General features: G+C 41.9%; 1 protein-coding gene across 1 annotated transcript in view; it reads left to right on the forward strand.

Moving 5' to 3' along the window:
• Window positions 1-14415, forward strand: part of CDK6 (cyclin dependent kinase 6) — a 229979-nt gene that overhangs the window by 163415 nt on the left and 52149 nt on the right. The window contains exon 4 of the mRNA XM_032875145.1: window positions 2417-2526. Within this exon, the coding sequence (XP_032731036.1) occupies window positions 2417-2526 (110 nt within the window). The remainder of the gene's footprint in view (window positions 1-2416; window positions 2527-14415) is intronic.

A 14415-nucleotide genomic window follows, 5' to 3' on the forward strand; every position in this document is an offset into this window, starting at 1 on the left:
CAGGCCCCTCACCATGGAGATCTAATTCAGTGAGGGAGAGATAAGGGCAAGACGTATGTTCGTCCGTTCGTTCGTTCGTTCTTTCTTTCTAGATTTATTTATTTTAGAGAGAGAAAGCAAGAGCAGGGAGAGGGAGAGAATCTCAAGTAGGCTCCCTACTGAGTGGGGACCCCAACACAGGGTTCTATCCCGTGACCTTGAGATCATTACCTGAGCCAAAATCAAGAGTCAGTTGCTTAACCGACTGATCGACCTAAGGGCCCCTAGACACATTTTTTTCTACAATCCCAGTGGATGATTCTGATGCAGAGTCAGAGTGGATACCCAGTGCTGTGGTCTAGTATATAACAAGGCTAGAAGGGTTATGGAGATACTGCAGGATATGCTTTTGGAAAGATATATTGGAGCCAGTGATAACTGAGTGAAACTGTTCGGTTATTTGGTTTTTGTTTGCTTCTTTTTTTACAATTTTATAATTCTGTTACATCACCACCATTCCTCTATTAGATATCAACCAGATATCCATTACACAAAATTTGATCTCTTGTGTGAATTCAAAACAAAACCTATTAAATGAGATGAAGAGGAGGAACCAGTCAAGAATCTTCTTTCATTTAGATATTGCTGTATAATCTAGCCCAAACTTAAAACAACAGTCACTTTATTGCCATTTATGATCCTGTGAGTTGACTGGACTCAGCTGGGCCCTTCTGCTCCTTGTGACATTGGCAGGGGTGGGCGGACTACAGTCGTGTGGGGGATCAGTCCAACTTGAATGTCCAAGATGGCTCACTTGCATGGCTTTCAGCTGAGAATTAGCTGGGGCTGTCCTCTGGAACATCTTTGTGGGCTTCTTACCACATGATACTTAGATTCCAGAGGAAGCGTCTCAAAAGCGAGCATTCAAAAGCAAGACTATGGGGCACCTGGCTGGCTCTGTCAGTGGAGTGTGCGACTCTTGGTCTCGGGGTTGTGAGTTCAAGCCCCACATTGGGTGTAGAGTGTACTTAAAAATAAAATCTTAAAGAAGGTGGCCCAAACTACTAGGCTTCTTCTGACCTAGTTTTGGTGGTCTCAGATACATTATGTTAGTTTAGGCAACCAACTCACTAAGACCAACTCATTTTCAACAGAAGGTGACTTAAATTCTCTCTCTCTCTCTCTCTCTCTCTCTCTCCTTTTTTTTTTTAAACACGATTTTTAAAATTTATTTATTTGAGAGAGAGAGCGGGAGGGAGAGGGAGAGGAAATCTGAAGCGGACTCCACGCTGAGCACAGAGCCCGACCTGGGGTTCAGTCTCACGACCATGAGATTATGATCTGAGCCAAAACCAAGAACCTAGCTCTTCCCCCAGCTGAGCCCCCAAGGCGCCCCAGCCTCCGTCTCTTGCTGGGAGGGGTAGCATGTGTCTGTAAGGAAGGAAGGAAACAGATGGCAATCATGTTCTGGAGAATTGCAACTGCGATCTGAATGCACCAAGTACTACAACGTCAAAATACATAAAGGAGAATTGTAGGAAATTTCGATAGATGTCCACAAAAGTACAATTAGACCAAATAGTAAGTAAGGATAAAGGGAATCTGAATAATATAAAATGCTTATATAGTAGATTAATTACTGAATTCCTTGTGTGACAGCAAAGAATATTCCTTTATTTCAGCCATCTGTAGAATCTCTGTGTCCCCAAAAGAGAAGCACTTGAACCCCTTATAGGGGCTCCGGTCTGTTTCCCGACCTCTCAGCCTTGCAGATAGAGCCACAGCAGTGGACACTACTCTTGTATTAAGTGAGGTTCTTCCTGTTGAGGAATCCTATCCTCTGGATGACCTTTTTACACATTGGTGTAGACAATTGAGTTACACATTCTCAAGTTCTTGGTTTCTTAATTTGTTTTCTGAAAAGAGTGGCATTGAAGGGGGCTTTATTTTGATTCCCCACAGTCTCATGATAAGAGTAGTTTTGACTTGTCCTGGGTGCTCTTTATACTTGAAGGTCAACACCCAGCAATCACTGGAATCCTCTTCAGATTTCCCAATAATGCTGACGTAGGAACTGAGCTGGAATCCTTGCTGACACCTGTTCTCCATGTATTGTTTTTTTAGGCCCCTTCAGAAAAAAAATAACAGCATTAAGATCCGTGGGTTTTGTTTTTTTTAAGTCTTTGCTTTGCTTCCTAAAACTCGGTTGTTTGACCATCCTCGTAAGAAACAGAGTCTGAGCTGGGAACCCAGGTTGTGGGGATGATGTCATTTCCTGGCCTGTCAGCAATGAATCTGAGTTACTTAACGGCTTCTATCTCAGTGTCCCCATATGATGCCAGCCACCTTGCTGAGCTGGCATTAAACCGGCTGAGATGAGAAGTTGAAGCAACCAGCTGTCTCCCTCAGTAACACTCCAATCCATTTGCCTTTGCAGGTCGTCACGCTGTGGTACAGAGCTCCAGAAGTCCTGCTTCAGTCCAGCTACGCCACCCCCGTGGACCTCTGGAGTGTTGGCTGCATATTTGCAGAAATGTTTCGTAGAAAGTAAGAAATTCCTTTCGTTTTCTTCTGTCTTCCTTGGAAAGACTTTTTGGGTCTTCGATAATTTAAGTGTCAGCATAGCATTTCTTTTGCAAGTAAAGTCATGATATATACAGATACACAGATATTTTGATCCCCCTGCTTTGGGCTGCCACGTCCAAGCCTGTCCTGGAAATGCTTTCTCAGTCCTGAACAGTGTAGGACTGAGACTTTTGTAGGACTCTAGCTTCCAGCTCTTGAAAACTCTGTTTGGAAAGAAACATGCCATTGTTCTTACAACTTACGTTTGTTGCTGATGATAGGATCTAGAAATATCCTCAAGGTGGACCTTGTCCACAGGAGAAGGACCAGGGCTATTACGTGTATGGAAATTTTGATGGTGAGAGTAGTGGCTTACACAGAATGTTCAGGATGAAAAGGACAAGGCAAGGAAGATGTTAGCACTACTTCAGAATACTGAAAATGCTGTCGGAATGAGGAGAGATTAGACATACTCAGGCACAACAGAGCAAAACCGGGACCAGGGATAGAGAAATGACAGAAGTAAAGGTTTTTGCTCAGACGAGGGAAAAATCTAACATTGGACTGTTATCTGAAGAGAAGATAGGGGTTTGTGAAAATATTGCATTCTCACTGGGTGTCCCAAGAAGAAATTGGACTACCACACATGGGAGGTGTCTCAGTGGCATTAATAGGGTAGGTGGGTGGGCTAGAGGACCTCCAGGAACCTCTGACTCTGAGAACCTGTGATTCATTTGTTTGATTTTTAGGTCACAAGAAATAGGCAAACAATATAATAAAGACCTGCCCAGAAAATAATCCTTACATGGGTACTAAATTCAGCAAATCAAAAATGAAGCAGAGAACCTAATCGTAATCTATTAGCTCCTTGTTTTCTATTTTTGTTTCCATGGGAAATGGGAGCTGGAAAGCTGAGTATATTCCTTTTGTACATGTTACATTCAAAATGTTAGTTACATGGTAGCTCACAAGGAAAAGAACTGGTCGGCCATTACTCGCCTGTCTGTCTGTGCTTTGTTTTAACCAAATGAAGTTTGGTGCATGTCATAAATTTTGGGACCTATTTTTAGAACTCAGCATTTTTGTAAATGCAGCTCACAGGAGGGGATCATGCCCAAGAAATCAGAGTACATAGATGTTTGTTTCTGGCCTACTCTGTGCCAAGTACAGTACCAAACCTCTTCACTTCTGTTACTTTTTATGCCTCACCGTGGAAGATAGCAGAGGTGCAGGGACAGATTTATTTGTCCAACATCAAGCAGCTAAAAAGCAGGGGTATTGCCCCAAATGAAGCTTGTGCGTTTTAACCCAGTGTTGTTTCTGTACCAAGAAGGGAGGGAAAAAATGTTGATTTCAGCTTTAGTGTTTGCCAAACAAGTGGTTTGGAGCATCTCTAAAGACCTTGGTAGAAATCAAATTCCCACCTCCCCCAGCCCACCCACCTCATCAGAACTTCTTGGGCTGGAGCTCAGCAACCTGTGTTTGAACAAGCCCTTAAGGTGATGCTAATTCACCCTCCAGGGCAAGAACCACTGGGTTGGATGACAGGATCACCAGAGATGAGCAGACTTCGAATGTGCAACTCCAGACCTCTCCCTTAGAGATTCTGATTCATTACTGGGATGGAGCCAGGCATTCTTGCTTTTAAAAAGCACGTCATGTAATTCTTTTCATCAGACAAGTGTAGAAAACATGAGTTTATAGGATTATGGTCAGGGGTGCCTGGGCGGCTTGGTCAGTTGAGCGTCCGACTCTTAATTTGGACTCAGGTCATGACTTCAAGCTCCGCGGCCGGCTCCCCGCTTGGCTGGGAGTCTGCTTATCCCTCTCCCTCTGCTCCCCACCACTTGCCTGCTCGAGGGCATGCACCCGCGTGTGCTCTCTCTCTCAAATAAGTAAATAAATAAAACCTTTAAAAAAAATTTAAGGAATATGGTCAGAACAGGAAATAAGCAGGGTGGAAGTCAGAGGATAGTCATTCTAGTTCATCCCATAAATAAGTTCATTTAGCTGAGAGCTGATGAGAGAAATGTCTATTAGAATTACATTTATATGTCTAGAATTGTCCTCAAATACAAAGATTGAGCCCTTCTTTTGTAATGGGAGGAGAGTGGTCCGTTATTTTTCAATAGGATAAGACTTGAACACAGCCACTCTTGATGAGACAACCAGTATTCTCCTGAAAGATGTTAAAAGTAAAATTTAAGATACGTAGTATTAAGCATTCACTAGTAAGGAATTTGCAGTATTTCTAAGTATAGCTGGTCACTACTTACAGAACAATTACAACCTGAGTTTTCATTTTATAGCATTAAAACTTTTCCCACTGAAGTGGCCCCATCTAGCTTGCAGAATTCTCTATAACCTGGAATATATATGAAATGCTATTTGTGCTAATCCATCAAAACCTATCTTCTCCATATGACATTTTTTTCTATGGGAAAATTCATTCTCTGTTCCAATCCAGGATGACAGGGATACCCTTCCCTTCACCCCAGCACCAGAAGGGGGAACTTAATGTTGGAGGCTCAGAGAAAGGCTCCTTTCATGATGGCAGCAACAGCTGGCTTCAGTTTGCTTAGAAAGGGAGATGGTAGGTAGAGACCCATTGGCTCTTTAGATGTGCACAAAAGAAAGCTATCCTCTCTCTTGGAGCCTTGTGTAGAGGTACTAAATTGAGAATTAATTGCCTGAAGGTGGAAGCAGTATCAGAATCCAGGCCCACATGCCTATATGGCTGAAGGAGAGTGAATCCAGACCTACCACACATAGTTCCTGGGCTAGGTGCCCTCTCTCTTAGGTAGTTCCTGCTGGTTTGGCTTTCACCTTGAATCTGGCCATGGGATCTGACCCTTGTTCCTGCTCTGTTCATGTTTGGTATTTCTTATGATTACACCAAGATATCTGAATGTGCATGCTGCTTACTCATGCCAGATGAGTTCTGGGGGTCCAACCGCCAGCTTGACCAGACTCTAGCTTGACTCCTGAGTCAGTGCTGACACACCTATTGCAATGTCCAGTGGAGAATTTGCAAGCTAGAGATTCTGAAAGCAGTCTCCCTCATTACCTTAGGCTATAACCCTAAATCAAAGAATCGTGGCATGTGTCCACTCTGGGTTCCCGCCTGTTACTATGGTAGTTCTCCCACATGTTGTCATCTTTCTTAATACCTTCATGGTTTTTGCCATATTCTTAAAATAACTATAGTTACATAATTGTTTACCCTAAACAATTTACTTTTTTTAATTGAAGTGTAATTGACATACAATAATATGTTAGTTTCAGGTGTACAATCTAATGATTGAACATTCATGTGTATTACAAATCAGTCACCACGTTAAATCTAGCTACTATTTGTCACCATTCAAACTTGTTATATATTACTAACTACAGCCATACCTCATTTTATTGTGCTTTGCAGACACTGCATTTTTTTACAAATTAAGGTTTGTGGTAATTCTGACTCAAGCAAGTCTGTCCGCAACATTTTTCCAACAGCATTTGCTAATGACTTCGTGTGTCTGTCACACTTTGGTAATTCTTGCAATATTTCAGACTTGTTCATTATTATGTTTGTTATGGTGATCTATGACCAGTGATTATAACTCACAAATTCACAATGGTCAGCATTTTTTAGCAATAAAGTATTTTTTTAAAGATTTTATTTATTTATTTGACAGAGACAGAGAGATCACAAGTAGTCAGAGAGGCAGGCAGAGAGAGAGGAGGAAGCAGGCCCCCTGCTGAGCAGAGAGCTCGATGCGGGGCTCGATCCCAGGACCCTGAGATCACGACCTGAGCCGAAGGCAGAGGCTTTAACCCACTGAGCCACCCAGGTGCCCCCCAGCAATAAAGTATTTTTAATTAAGGTACATACATTGGGGTTTTTTTTAAGACATAATGCTATTACACACTTAATGGACAACAGCGTATATAAAAACATGATTTTTATATGCCCTAGGAAACCAAAAAAATTCATTTGATTCACTTTATTGAAACTCACTTTATTAGAGTGGTCTTGAAACATGCCCACAATACCTTAGATTTGGCTGTATTTCATTTATTTCTGCTCTCATCTTTATTATTATCTTCCTTCCACTAACTTTGGACTTTGTTTTTTTCCTATTCCTTTAAGGGTGAGGGTAGATGCTTGCTTCTTGTGGTAGACCTGTCTCACTCTAAAATTCTGTCATAGAACTGCTTTTGCTGTGTCCTTTAGATTTTGGACTATTGTGTTTACCTTTCATTTGTCTCAAGGCATATTTTGATTTCCTCTTCGATTTTTTCCATTGACCTGTGGGTTGTTCAATAGCTTGTTTAGCCTCCATGTGTTTGTGTTTCTTCCAGTTTTCTTCTTGTGATTGATTTATAGTTTCATACCATTGGGGTTTGAAAGATGTTTTTATATGCTTTTAATCCTTAAATTTATTAAGACTTGGTTTGTGGCTTAATGTATGATCTAGCCTGGAAAATGTTCCATGTGGACTTGAAAAGAATGTGTACTCTTCTGCCTTGGGATGTTAAATCCTATCAATATCTATGAAGTTCATCTGGTCTAATGGGTCATTTAGGCCAGTGTTTCCTTACTGATATTTCTGTCTAAATGATCTGTCCATTGGTGTAAGTGGAGTGTTAAAGTCCCCTGCCGTTACTGTATTACTGTCAGTTTCTCCCTTTATGTTTGCTAATATTTGCTTTATATGTTTAGGAGCCCCATGTTGGGTACGTAGATATTTATCTTCTTGTTGGATTGATCCCTTTAGGAATATATAATGTTTTTGTCTCTTATTAAACTTTGCTTTTTAAAAAAAGATTTTTATTTATTTATTTATTTATTTATTTATTGGCGGGGGCAGAAGCAGAGGGAGGGGCAGAGGTGGGAGAGAAGCAGGCTTCCTACGGAAAGAAGCAGCCTGATGCAGGGCTCCATCCCAGGATCAGAAATTATGACCTGAGCCAAAGAAGGCAGACATTTAACTGACTGAGCTACCCAGGTGCCCCTACAGTCTTTGTTTTAAAATCTGTTCTGTGTGATGTGAATATTGCTACTTTAGCTTTCTTTTCATTTCCACTTGCATGGAATATCTTTTTCCATCCCTTCATTTTCAGCATGTGCATGTCTTTAGATCTGAAGTGAGTCTCTTGTAGGCAACATATAAATAGGTCTTGTTTTTTTTTATCCATTCAACCATCCATTCAATCCACTCTGTGTCTTTTGATTGGAGCATTTAGTCCATTTACTTTTTAAAGTAAATTGTTGGTAGATATGTACTTACTGCCATTTTGTTGATTGTTTTTATAGTTCTGGTTCCTTCTTTTGTTCTCTTCCCTTGTGACCTGGTGACTTTCCTTAATGTTATGTTTTTATTTCTTTCTCCTTATGTTTTGTGTATCTATCAGAACTATTTGGTTTGTGGTTACCATGAGGTTCATATACAAGATCCTATCCTATATATTATAGGAGTCTATTTTAAGTTGACAGTTGCTGAAGTTCAAGCACATTCTAAAAGCACTACATTTTTAATCCCTCCCATCCATGTTTTATGTTTTTGACATTATATTCTACATATTATTTTTTGTATTCCTTGCCTGATTATTTGTAGCTCTAGATGATTTTACTACTTAGCCATTTTGTTTTCCGCTTAAAGAAATCTCTTTAACATTTTTTTAAGGCTAATTTGGTGTTGATAAACTCCTTTAGCTTTTGCTTATCTGCGAAACTCTTTATCTCTCCTTCTATACTGAATAATAATCTTGCTGGGTAGAATAGTCTTGGTTGTAAATATTTCCCTTTTAGCACTCTCAATATATTCTGCCACTTTCTTCTGGCCTATAAAGTTTCTGCTGAAAAATCAGCTCATGGTCTTATGGGGGTTCCCATGTCCATATCTAGTTGTTTCTCTCTTGTTGCTTTTAAGATTCTCTCTTTAACTGTTGACACATTGAATATAATGTGTCTTGGTGTGGATCTCTTTGAGTTCCTCTTATTTGGGGCTCTCTGTGTGCTTCCTGGAGTTGCATGTCTTTTCCTTCATCAGGTTGGGGAAGTTTTTAGCCATTATTTTTTCAAATAGGTTTTTTGTCCTCTTCTGTCTCTTTTCTTTTTTTAGGAGCCCCATAATATGAATGTTAGTATACTAATGGTGCCCCAGAGGTCCCTTAAACTATCTTGATTTTTTTCATTCCTCTTTCTTTTTGCTATTCCAATTGGGTAATTTCCACTTACCTTGTCGTTATCACTGATAGATTCTTCTGTACCCTCAAAGCTGCTGTTGATGCCCTCTAATGTATTTTTCATTTTGGTTATTGTATTCTTCAGCCCCATTTGGTTCCTTTTTATATTTTCTAGACAAGTTACTTTTTTTTAGTCTCATCCAAAGCAAAAATATATAAAATCGCAGATTTGATGAGCCAGTTAATTGTCTAGTACACACTCAAATAAATACATAACCATTAAAATTCTTGAGAAACTTAGTCCATGTTCAAGCCCTAAAATCATCTTTCTCACATACCACCAGTGGTAAATGTCACATGCTGGAAACCTTATAACAGGTGTTTCATTTAGTCTACAAATAACTTACTCGTGGCCACTATATGCAAGACCCATTTCTAGAGAAGAAATTAAATCCTAGTGGGGAAGAGAGGCATTGCATGCACAATTTAGTTGGTTAACCTCAGCCAGGGTAAGTCCTGTGAAGAAGCAAACGGTTCTGTGAATAGGTATAAGGAGAATACTGTTTCCAGAGAGGGAAAGCGGTTTCTCAGTGGAAGGCCAGAAGTCAGTATTAACCTTCCTTAGAGGTCACATCCTAGTTGTTTATGTAAAATTGTTAAGGAATGATCATTTCTGCATTAGTTAAGGCTCACCATTCTCCATAACCTGGGGAGAAAAATAAGAAACAAAGGGAGGTAACACTTGTCTGTCATATGGCAGACCCAGGGCCAGGCCCTTCACATGTGTTATTACCTCAGTAAACCCAAATTCTGAGGACTATCCTCCAGAGTTTCCAGATGACGAACGAAAGTCTTCGGCAAGGAGAGTAGATAACTTGACCATGGGCACACGGCTCTTAAATACCAGAGCCAAATTTGAACTCAGGGTTGCCTGACTCTGTATGCTTTGTTTTTTCCCCCCTCTGTCATGTTTCTGATCTTGCTGCTGTTTTACCTGCTAGGTCATATTTTTATCTGCAGTGTTTTCTGCGTTATTGCAGTGTGGCAGCCGTGACATTTTAGAAAGGTCAAGAAGCAAACCATATGCTTAATAGTTTTGATTTCCAGTTTTTCCTATATTAGAAAGGTTGACTGATGCTCTGTGATATTAAAGGTTGCCAGGGAGTTTGAATACTCTCTGTCTCTATCATCTGGGCTTAGTGATTGCCACCAATGACTTAGTGCAGCAGCTATGAAATGAGTAAGAGTCAAAGTCTTTTATTTTCGTCCATTACCTCTTTGCCTATGGGTGGTCCGTCTGAACTCCACACTGAGTTACATTTTAATACCAAAAAACACTAGTCAGGGTAAGGATGACATGCAATGGGATAGGAGGGAGGGATGGAGGGATGGAGGGATGGGTAGGATAGATTGGTTTTAACTTCATAGCAAATTAAGTTCACAGTTGCTAGCTATCCAGGTTATCTTGTGCTCCTGCTCGGACTTCTTGTTAGTGGTTTGAAAATGATGGGGTTTTCCAGGTTATAGCAAACTCAAAAAAAGAAAATGCACATTTAAAAATTAAAACATGCTAATTCTTTGAAAAAAAAAAACTAATTCTCAAACTAGTTCTTTGAATATGGAGATTGTGGTAAGCAGATAGTAATTCTTAGAAGTTCTGAGTTGCCTGCTCTACTGATCCCTAGCTAAGAAATGCCAAATACCACCAGGAACCATATAATAAATAACGGTCACTGTTGGAAGGAAACAAACCAGGCTTCATGGTTATATTATCCCATGTATGGTGGCCTCTCTCGGCTTGGCGTCATTGATTTCTATGAATTAAACACCCAGTAGCTGAGAAACTGACAGTGAAACCATCCTTTGTGGCTAAATGGTCTGTGAACAACTGTCTTTAAAATGTCACTGAGCATCTTGCCAATTTTCCCGTTGGTTATTGTGTTGGTGTTTCCCCTTCTTTGAGTGCTCTCTAAAATGACATCAGTAAAATGAGGTCTTTAACAGACTGACCTGAACACCAAGGCACCCAGGCCCTAGCCTGTGAGTGGAAACCCGTCACCACAGGTTAGTCAGAACACATGTATGGAAACCAGGGCACTTCGCTGGGCCTTGAGATTTCTTATCTCTTCTTGGATGCTTTCCTAGGCCTTTTTTTTTTTTTTTTTCCTTTTTTTCTTTAAAGAACCAACCAGGGGCGCCTGGGTGGCTCAGTGGGTTAACGCCTCTGCCTTCAGCTCAGGTCATGATCTCAGGGTCCTGGGATCAAGCCCTGCATCGAGCTCTCTGCTCCACAGGGAGCCTGCTTCCTCCTCTCTCTCTCTGTCTGCCTCCCTGACTACTTGTGATCTCTGTCAAATAAATAAATAAAATCTTAAAAAAAAAAAAAAAAAAAAGAACCAACCAAATAGGAATAGCTTTAAAGAAGCATTATCTTGAGTAAGGAAATACCCAAGATGGTACTTAGGAAAAGAACTGATCTTGGTTGAATAATGCATGAGGGTAGTTCTAAGAATGAATGAGTGCTTTTTAAGGTAATCAATGTTGATTTCTCTTATCCTTTCTTTTTTTTTTAATATTTTAAAAGATTTATTTATTTATTTATTTATTTGTCAGAGAGATAGAGAGAGAGAAGCAAGGGGAGCCACAGGTAGAGGAAGAAGCAGGCTCCCCACCAAGCAAGGAGCCCCATGTGGGAGTTGATCCCTAGGACCCTGAGATCCTGACCCCAAAAGAAGGCATATGCTTAACCAACTGAGCCACCCAGTTGTCCCATTATTTCTCTTATTCTTTTTTTTTTTTTAAGATTTTATTTATTTATTTGAGAGAGAGAGAGATCACAAATAGGCACAGAGACAGGGGGAAGCAGGCTCACCGCTGAGCCGAGAGCGGATGTGGTGCTCGATCCCAGGACCCTGGGATCATCACCTGAGCCGAAGGCAGAGGCTTTAACCCACTGAGCCACCCAGGCGCCCCTCTCTTATTCTTAATACGTATCTTACTTTAACAGGAATTTGAAAAATACCTTTGTTTTTGTGATGTGTACTGAGAAGCCGGCGTCAGGCGTGGCCCTTGCCTGTCAGGGCAGCTCTGCGGGACTCCAGCATCCCAACCCAGGGCCACTCCAGTCTAGCACCCTGGGGCTGCCTGTTTTGTGGTCTTCTCTGCAAACTAGATTTTATCTTAATAGGACCCTTCCTGCCAGTTCTGCCATCATGTTCTTCCCTCCAGCTACCCAAGTCTTCGCTTCCCTTTTACTGACAGTTACTGGTCTGTGACTTCTCCCCATGGTCTTATCCCTATTCTGAGCAACCTCCTTCTCCCTCTCTGGCTCCCCCAACTTCTGTTAGTCCTTTCCACTCTGTCCTTTGGAATCCCTGTTCTGAGCCACAGGTTGCCCCCCTTCACTGAACTTTTCCTCGCAGTCTCCTTCAGGCCCTTTTCTGTCAATGTTCTATTCCCCTGAGAATTTTCTTGGGATTTTCTTGGCCATCTGGTGCTGAGGGCACTGTTCTGGCAAAGCTTCCCAGCTCCTTTTTGCCATCCTCTCCCCCTTCTGTCTCCTCTTCTTCATTACATCACCTGTCACATAGAGAACCAGTGATTTTGGTTTGTTTTTTTGTGTGTTTTTTTGTTTTTGTTTGTTTGTTTGTTTGTTTTTTGAAACATAGAGCTTTTGTGTAACCATAGCCACTTTCTTAAAGCTACTCCAGAGTAAGAAGAACTGTTGTTGATGGAAGTGCTTTGCACGGAGGAGGAAATAGCAGATTGGGGGTGCTGACTGGCTTTGCTGCATCATTCAGCTTACCGTCTCCCTATCCCCTAGCCTGTGTTGAAGCACTTCGGACCTTCTGATGGACTTGTGTCCTCTGCTCACTCCTCAGGGGCACTCACTGCACCTTAGGGCTCATCGTTTCGCAAGTGTTTCACCATTAAAAATAAAGCTCCACTCACAGACAGAAGTAAGGGCAACAGGAGCCCACAAGTTTTTCGACACTTGCCGTTTGGGTTCCTGTCCTCTCCTCTGGGTTCTCTCTCCCTTGGTCTCAGACCTGGTCCCATGCATAGTTCCTTCCCCTTTTATCCCCCACAGTCCTTAAGCCCAGTCTGTTCCCATTCTCCCAACCCAACATTCAACCACATCTCCACTTGATTGAGTTGAGTGAAGCTATCCAAAGTGAGTTCCTCTGTGCCTTTGTTCAGCTCAGAAATCTCTCCTTATCTCACCCTCTCTCTTCCTTCTCTCCACTTTCTTTCTTTTTTTTTTTTTTTAAGATTTATTTATTTTAGAGAGAGAGAGAGCACAAGTGAGGGAGGGGAGGGAGGGCAAGAGAGAGAATCCGGGCTCAAGACCCTGAGATGGTGACCTGAGCAGAAATCAAGAGCTGGGTGCTTGACAGGAACCATCCAGGAACCCCCTTTCTCTCCCCTTTCTCTCCCTTTTCAAAGAAGGCTGCATTCTCCCCCTTAAAGACAAGTCCTTTGACTTGTGTTCTTGATGCACCTGCTTCTGTACTCCCCCACCATGTGTTACCGCCTTCTGATTTGCCATTTCAGAATCTCCCTGTCCACTGGCTTTCATGACTCCAGCCTAGAAAAGACCTCACTCCCCCTTTTATGCCCTCAGTCTTTCTCCTTCCCTTCATGACCAAACTTCTAAAAATAACAGGGTCTCTACACACAGCCTCCACTTCTTCACCATGTGCCATTCCTTAAATCCTTCCATTGATAAAAATGACCGATAATATTTACCAGGCACTTGCTGTGAGCTATGTTGAGTGTCTTAAAATACATAATTTCAGGGCACCTGGGTGGCTCAGTTTTTAAGCGTCTGCCTTCAACTCAGGTCGTGATCCTAGGGTCCTGGGATTGAGCCCCACATAGGGCTTTCTGCTCAGCAGGAAGCCTGCTTCTTCCTCTCCCACTCCCCCTGCTTCTGTTCCCCCTCTCTCTTGCTGTGTCTCTCTCTGTTAAGTAAATAAATAAATTTTTAAAATTATATATATATGCATATATATATAATTTCACTTAAATCTCAGAATAACCTTAAGGGATACTGTTGTCCCCCATTTTACAGGTAAGAAAACTGAGGTCTGAAAAGGTTAAGTAGTACAGAGTACCACAGCTAATGAGTGATGAGGAGAGGCTCTGAACACAGGCGTATTTGACCGCGCCATCCTCCTGGCACTCCATCTGCTGCCTTCTGAGCAGATAAGGACCATTTCCCCGTTTTCCTCTTGCTCAGTGTCTTTGGTATCTGAATCTCGTGACCACCGGTTCCATTACACCCTCCCTGCCCTTGCTGTCGGTGAAGAGCACACTGCCTTTATCTCTGTTACCGGCTCTTCTTCTTTCTCTCCCAAACCTAGACGTTCCCAAAGACTTTCTGTCTAGATCAGATGCAGATGGGCTCCAGAGCCCCGTTTCAGTTCTCTGAGGGAATGACATTCCACCAACCATCTCACAGACACCCCACCTTCATCAGACCCCCAAACCAGCAATTCCTCTCACCATCTCTTTCCCCGTTAATGGAACCCACATTCCCCCAGTTACCCAGCTAGGTCCCTAAAGTCACTTGGGACCCTCCTTATCCTTCTCATACATCCAAGTCCTGTAGACCCTGTCTCTACAGGATCCCTCAGACCTGGACTTTTGTCACCTCAGTTTGGTCCTTGACAGTCAGCCTACAGCGGTAACGCA

Source organism: Lontra canadensis, unplaced genomic scaffold (assembly GCF_010015895.1).
Source record: "Lontra canadensis isolate GAN:19392208 unplaced genomic scaffold, GSC_riverotter_1.0 scaffold2, whole genome shotgun sequence".
NCBI lineage: Eukaryota > Metazoa > Chordata > Mammalia > Carnivora > Mustelidae > Lontra > Lontra canadensis.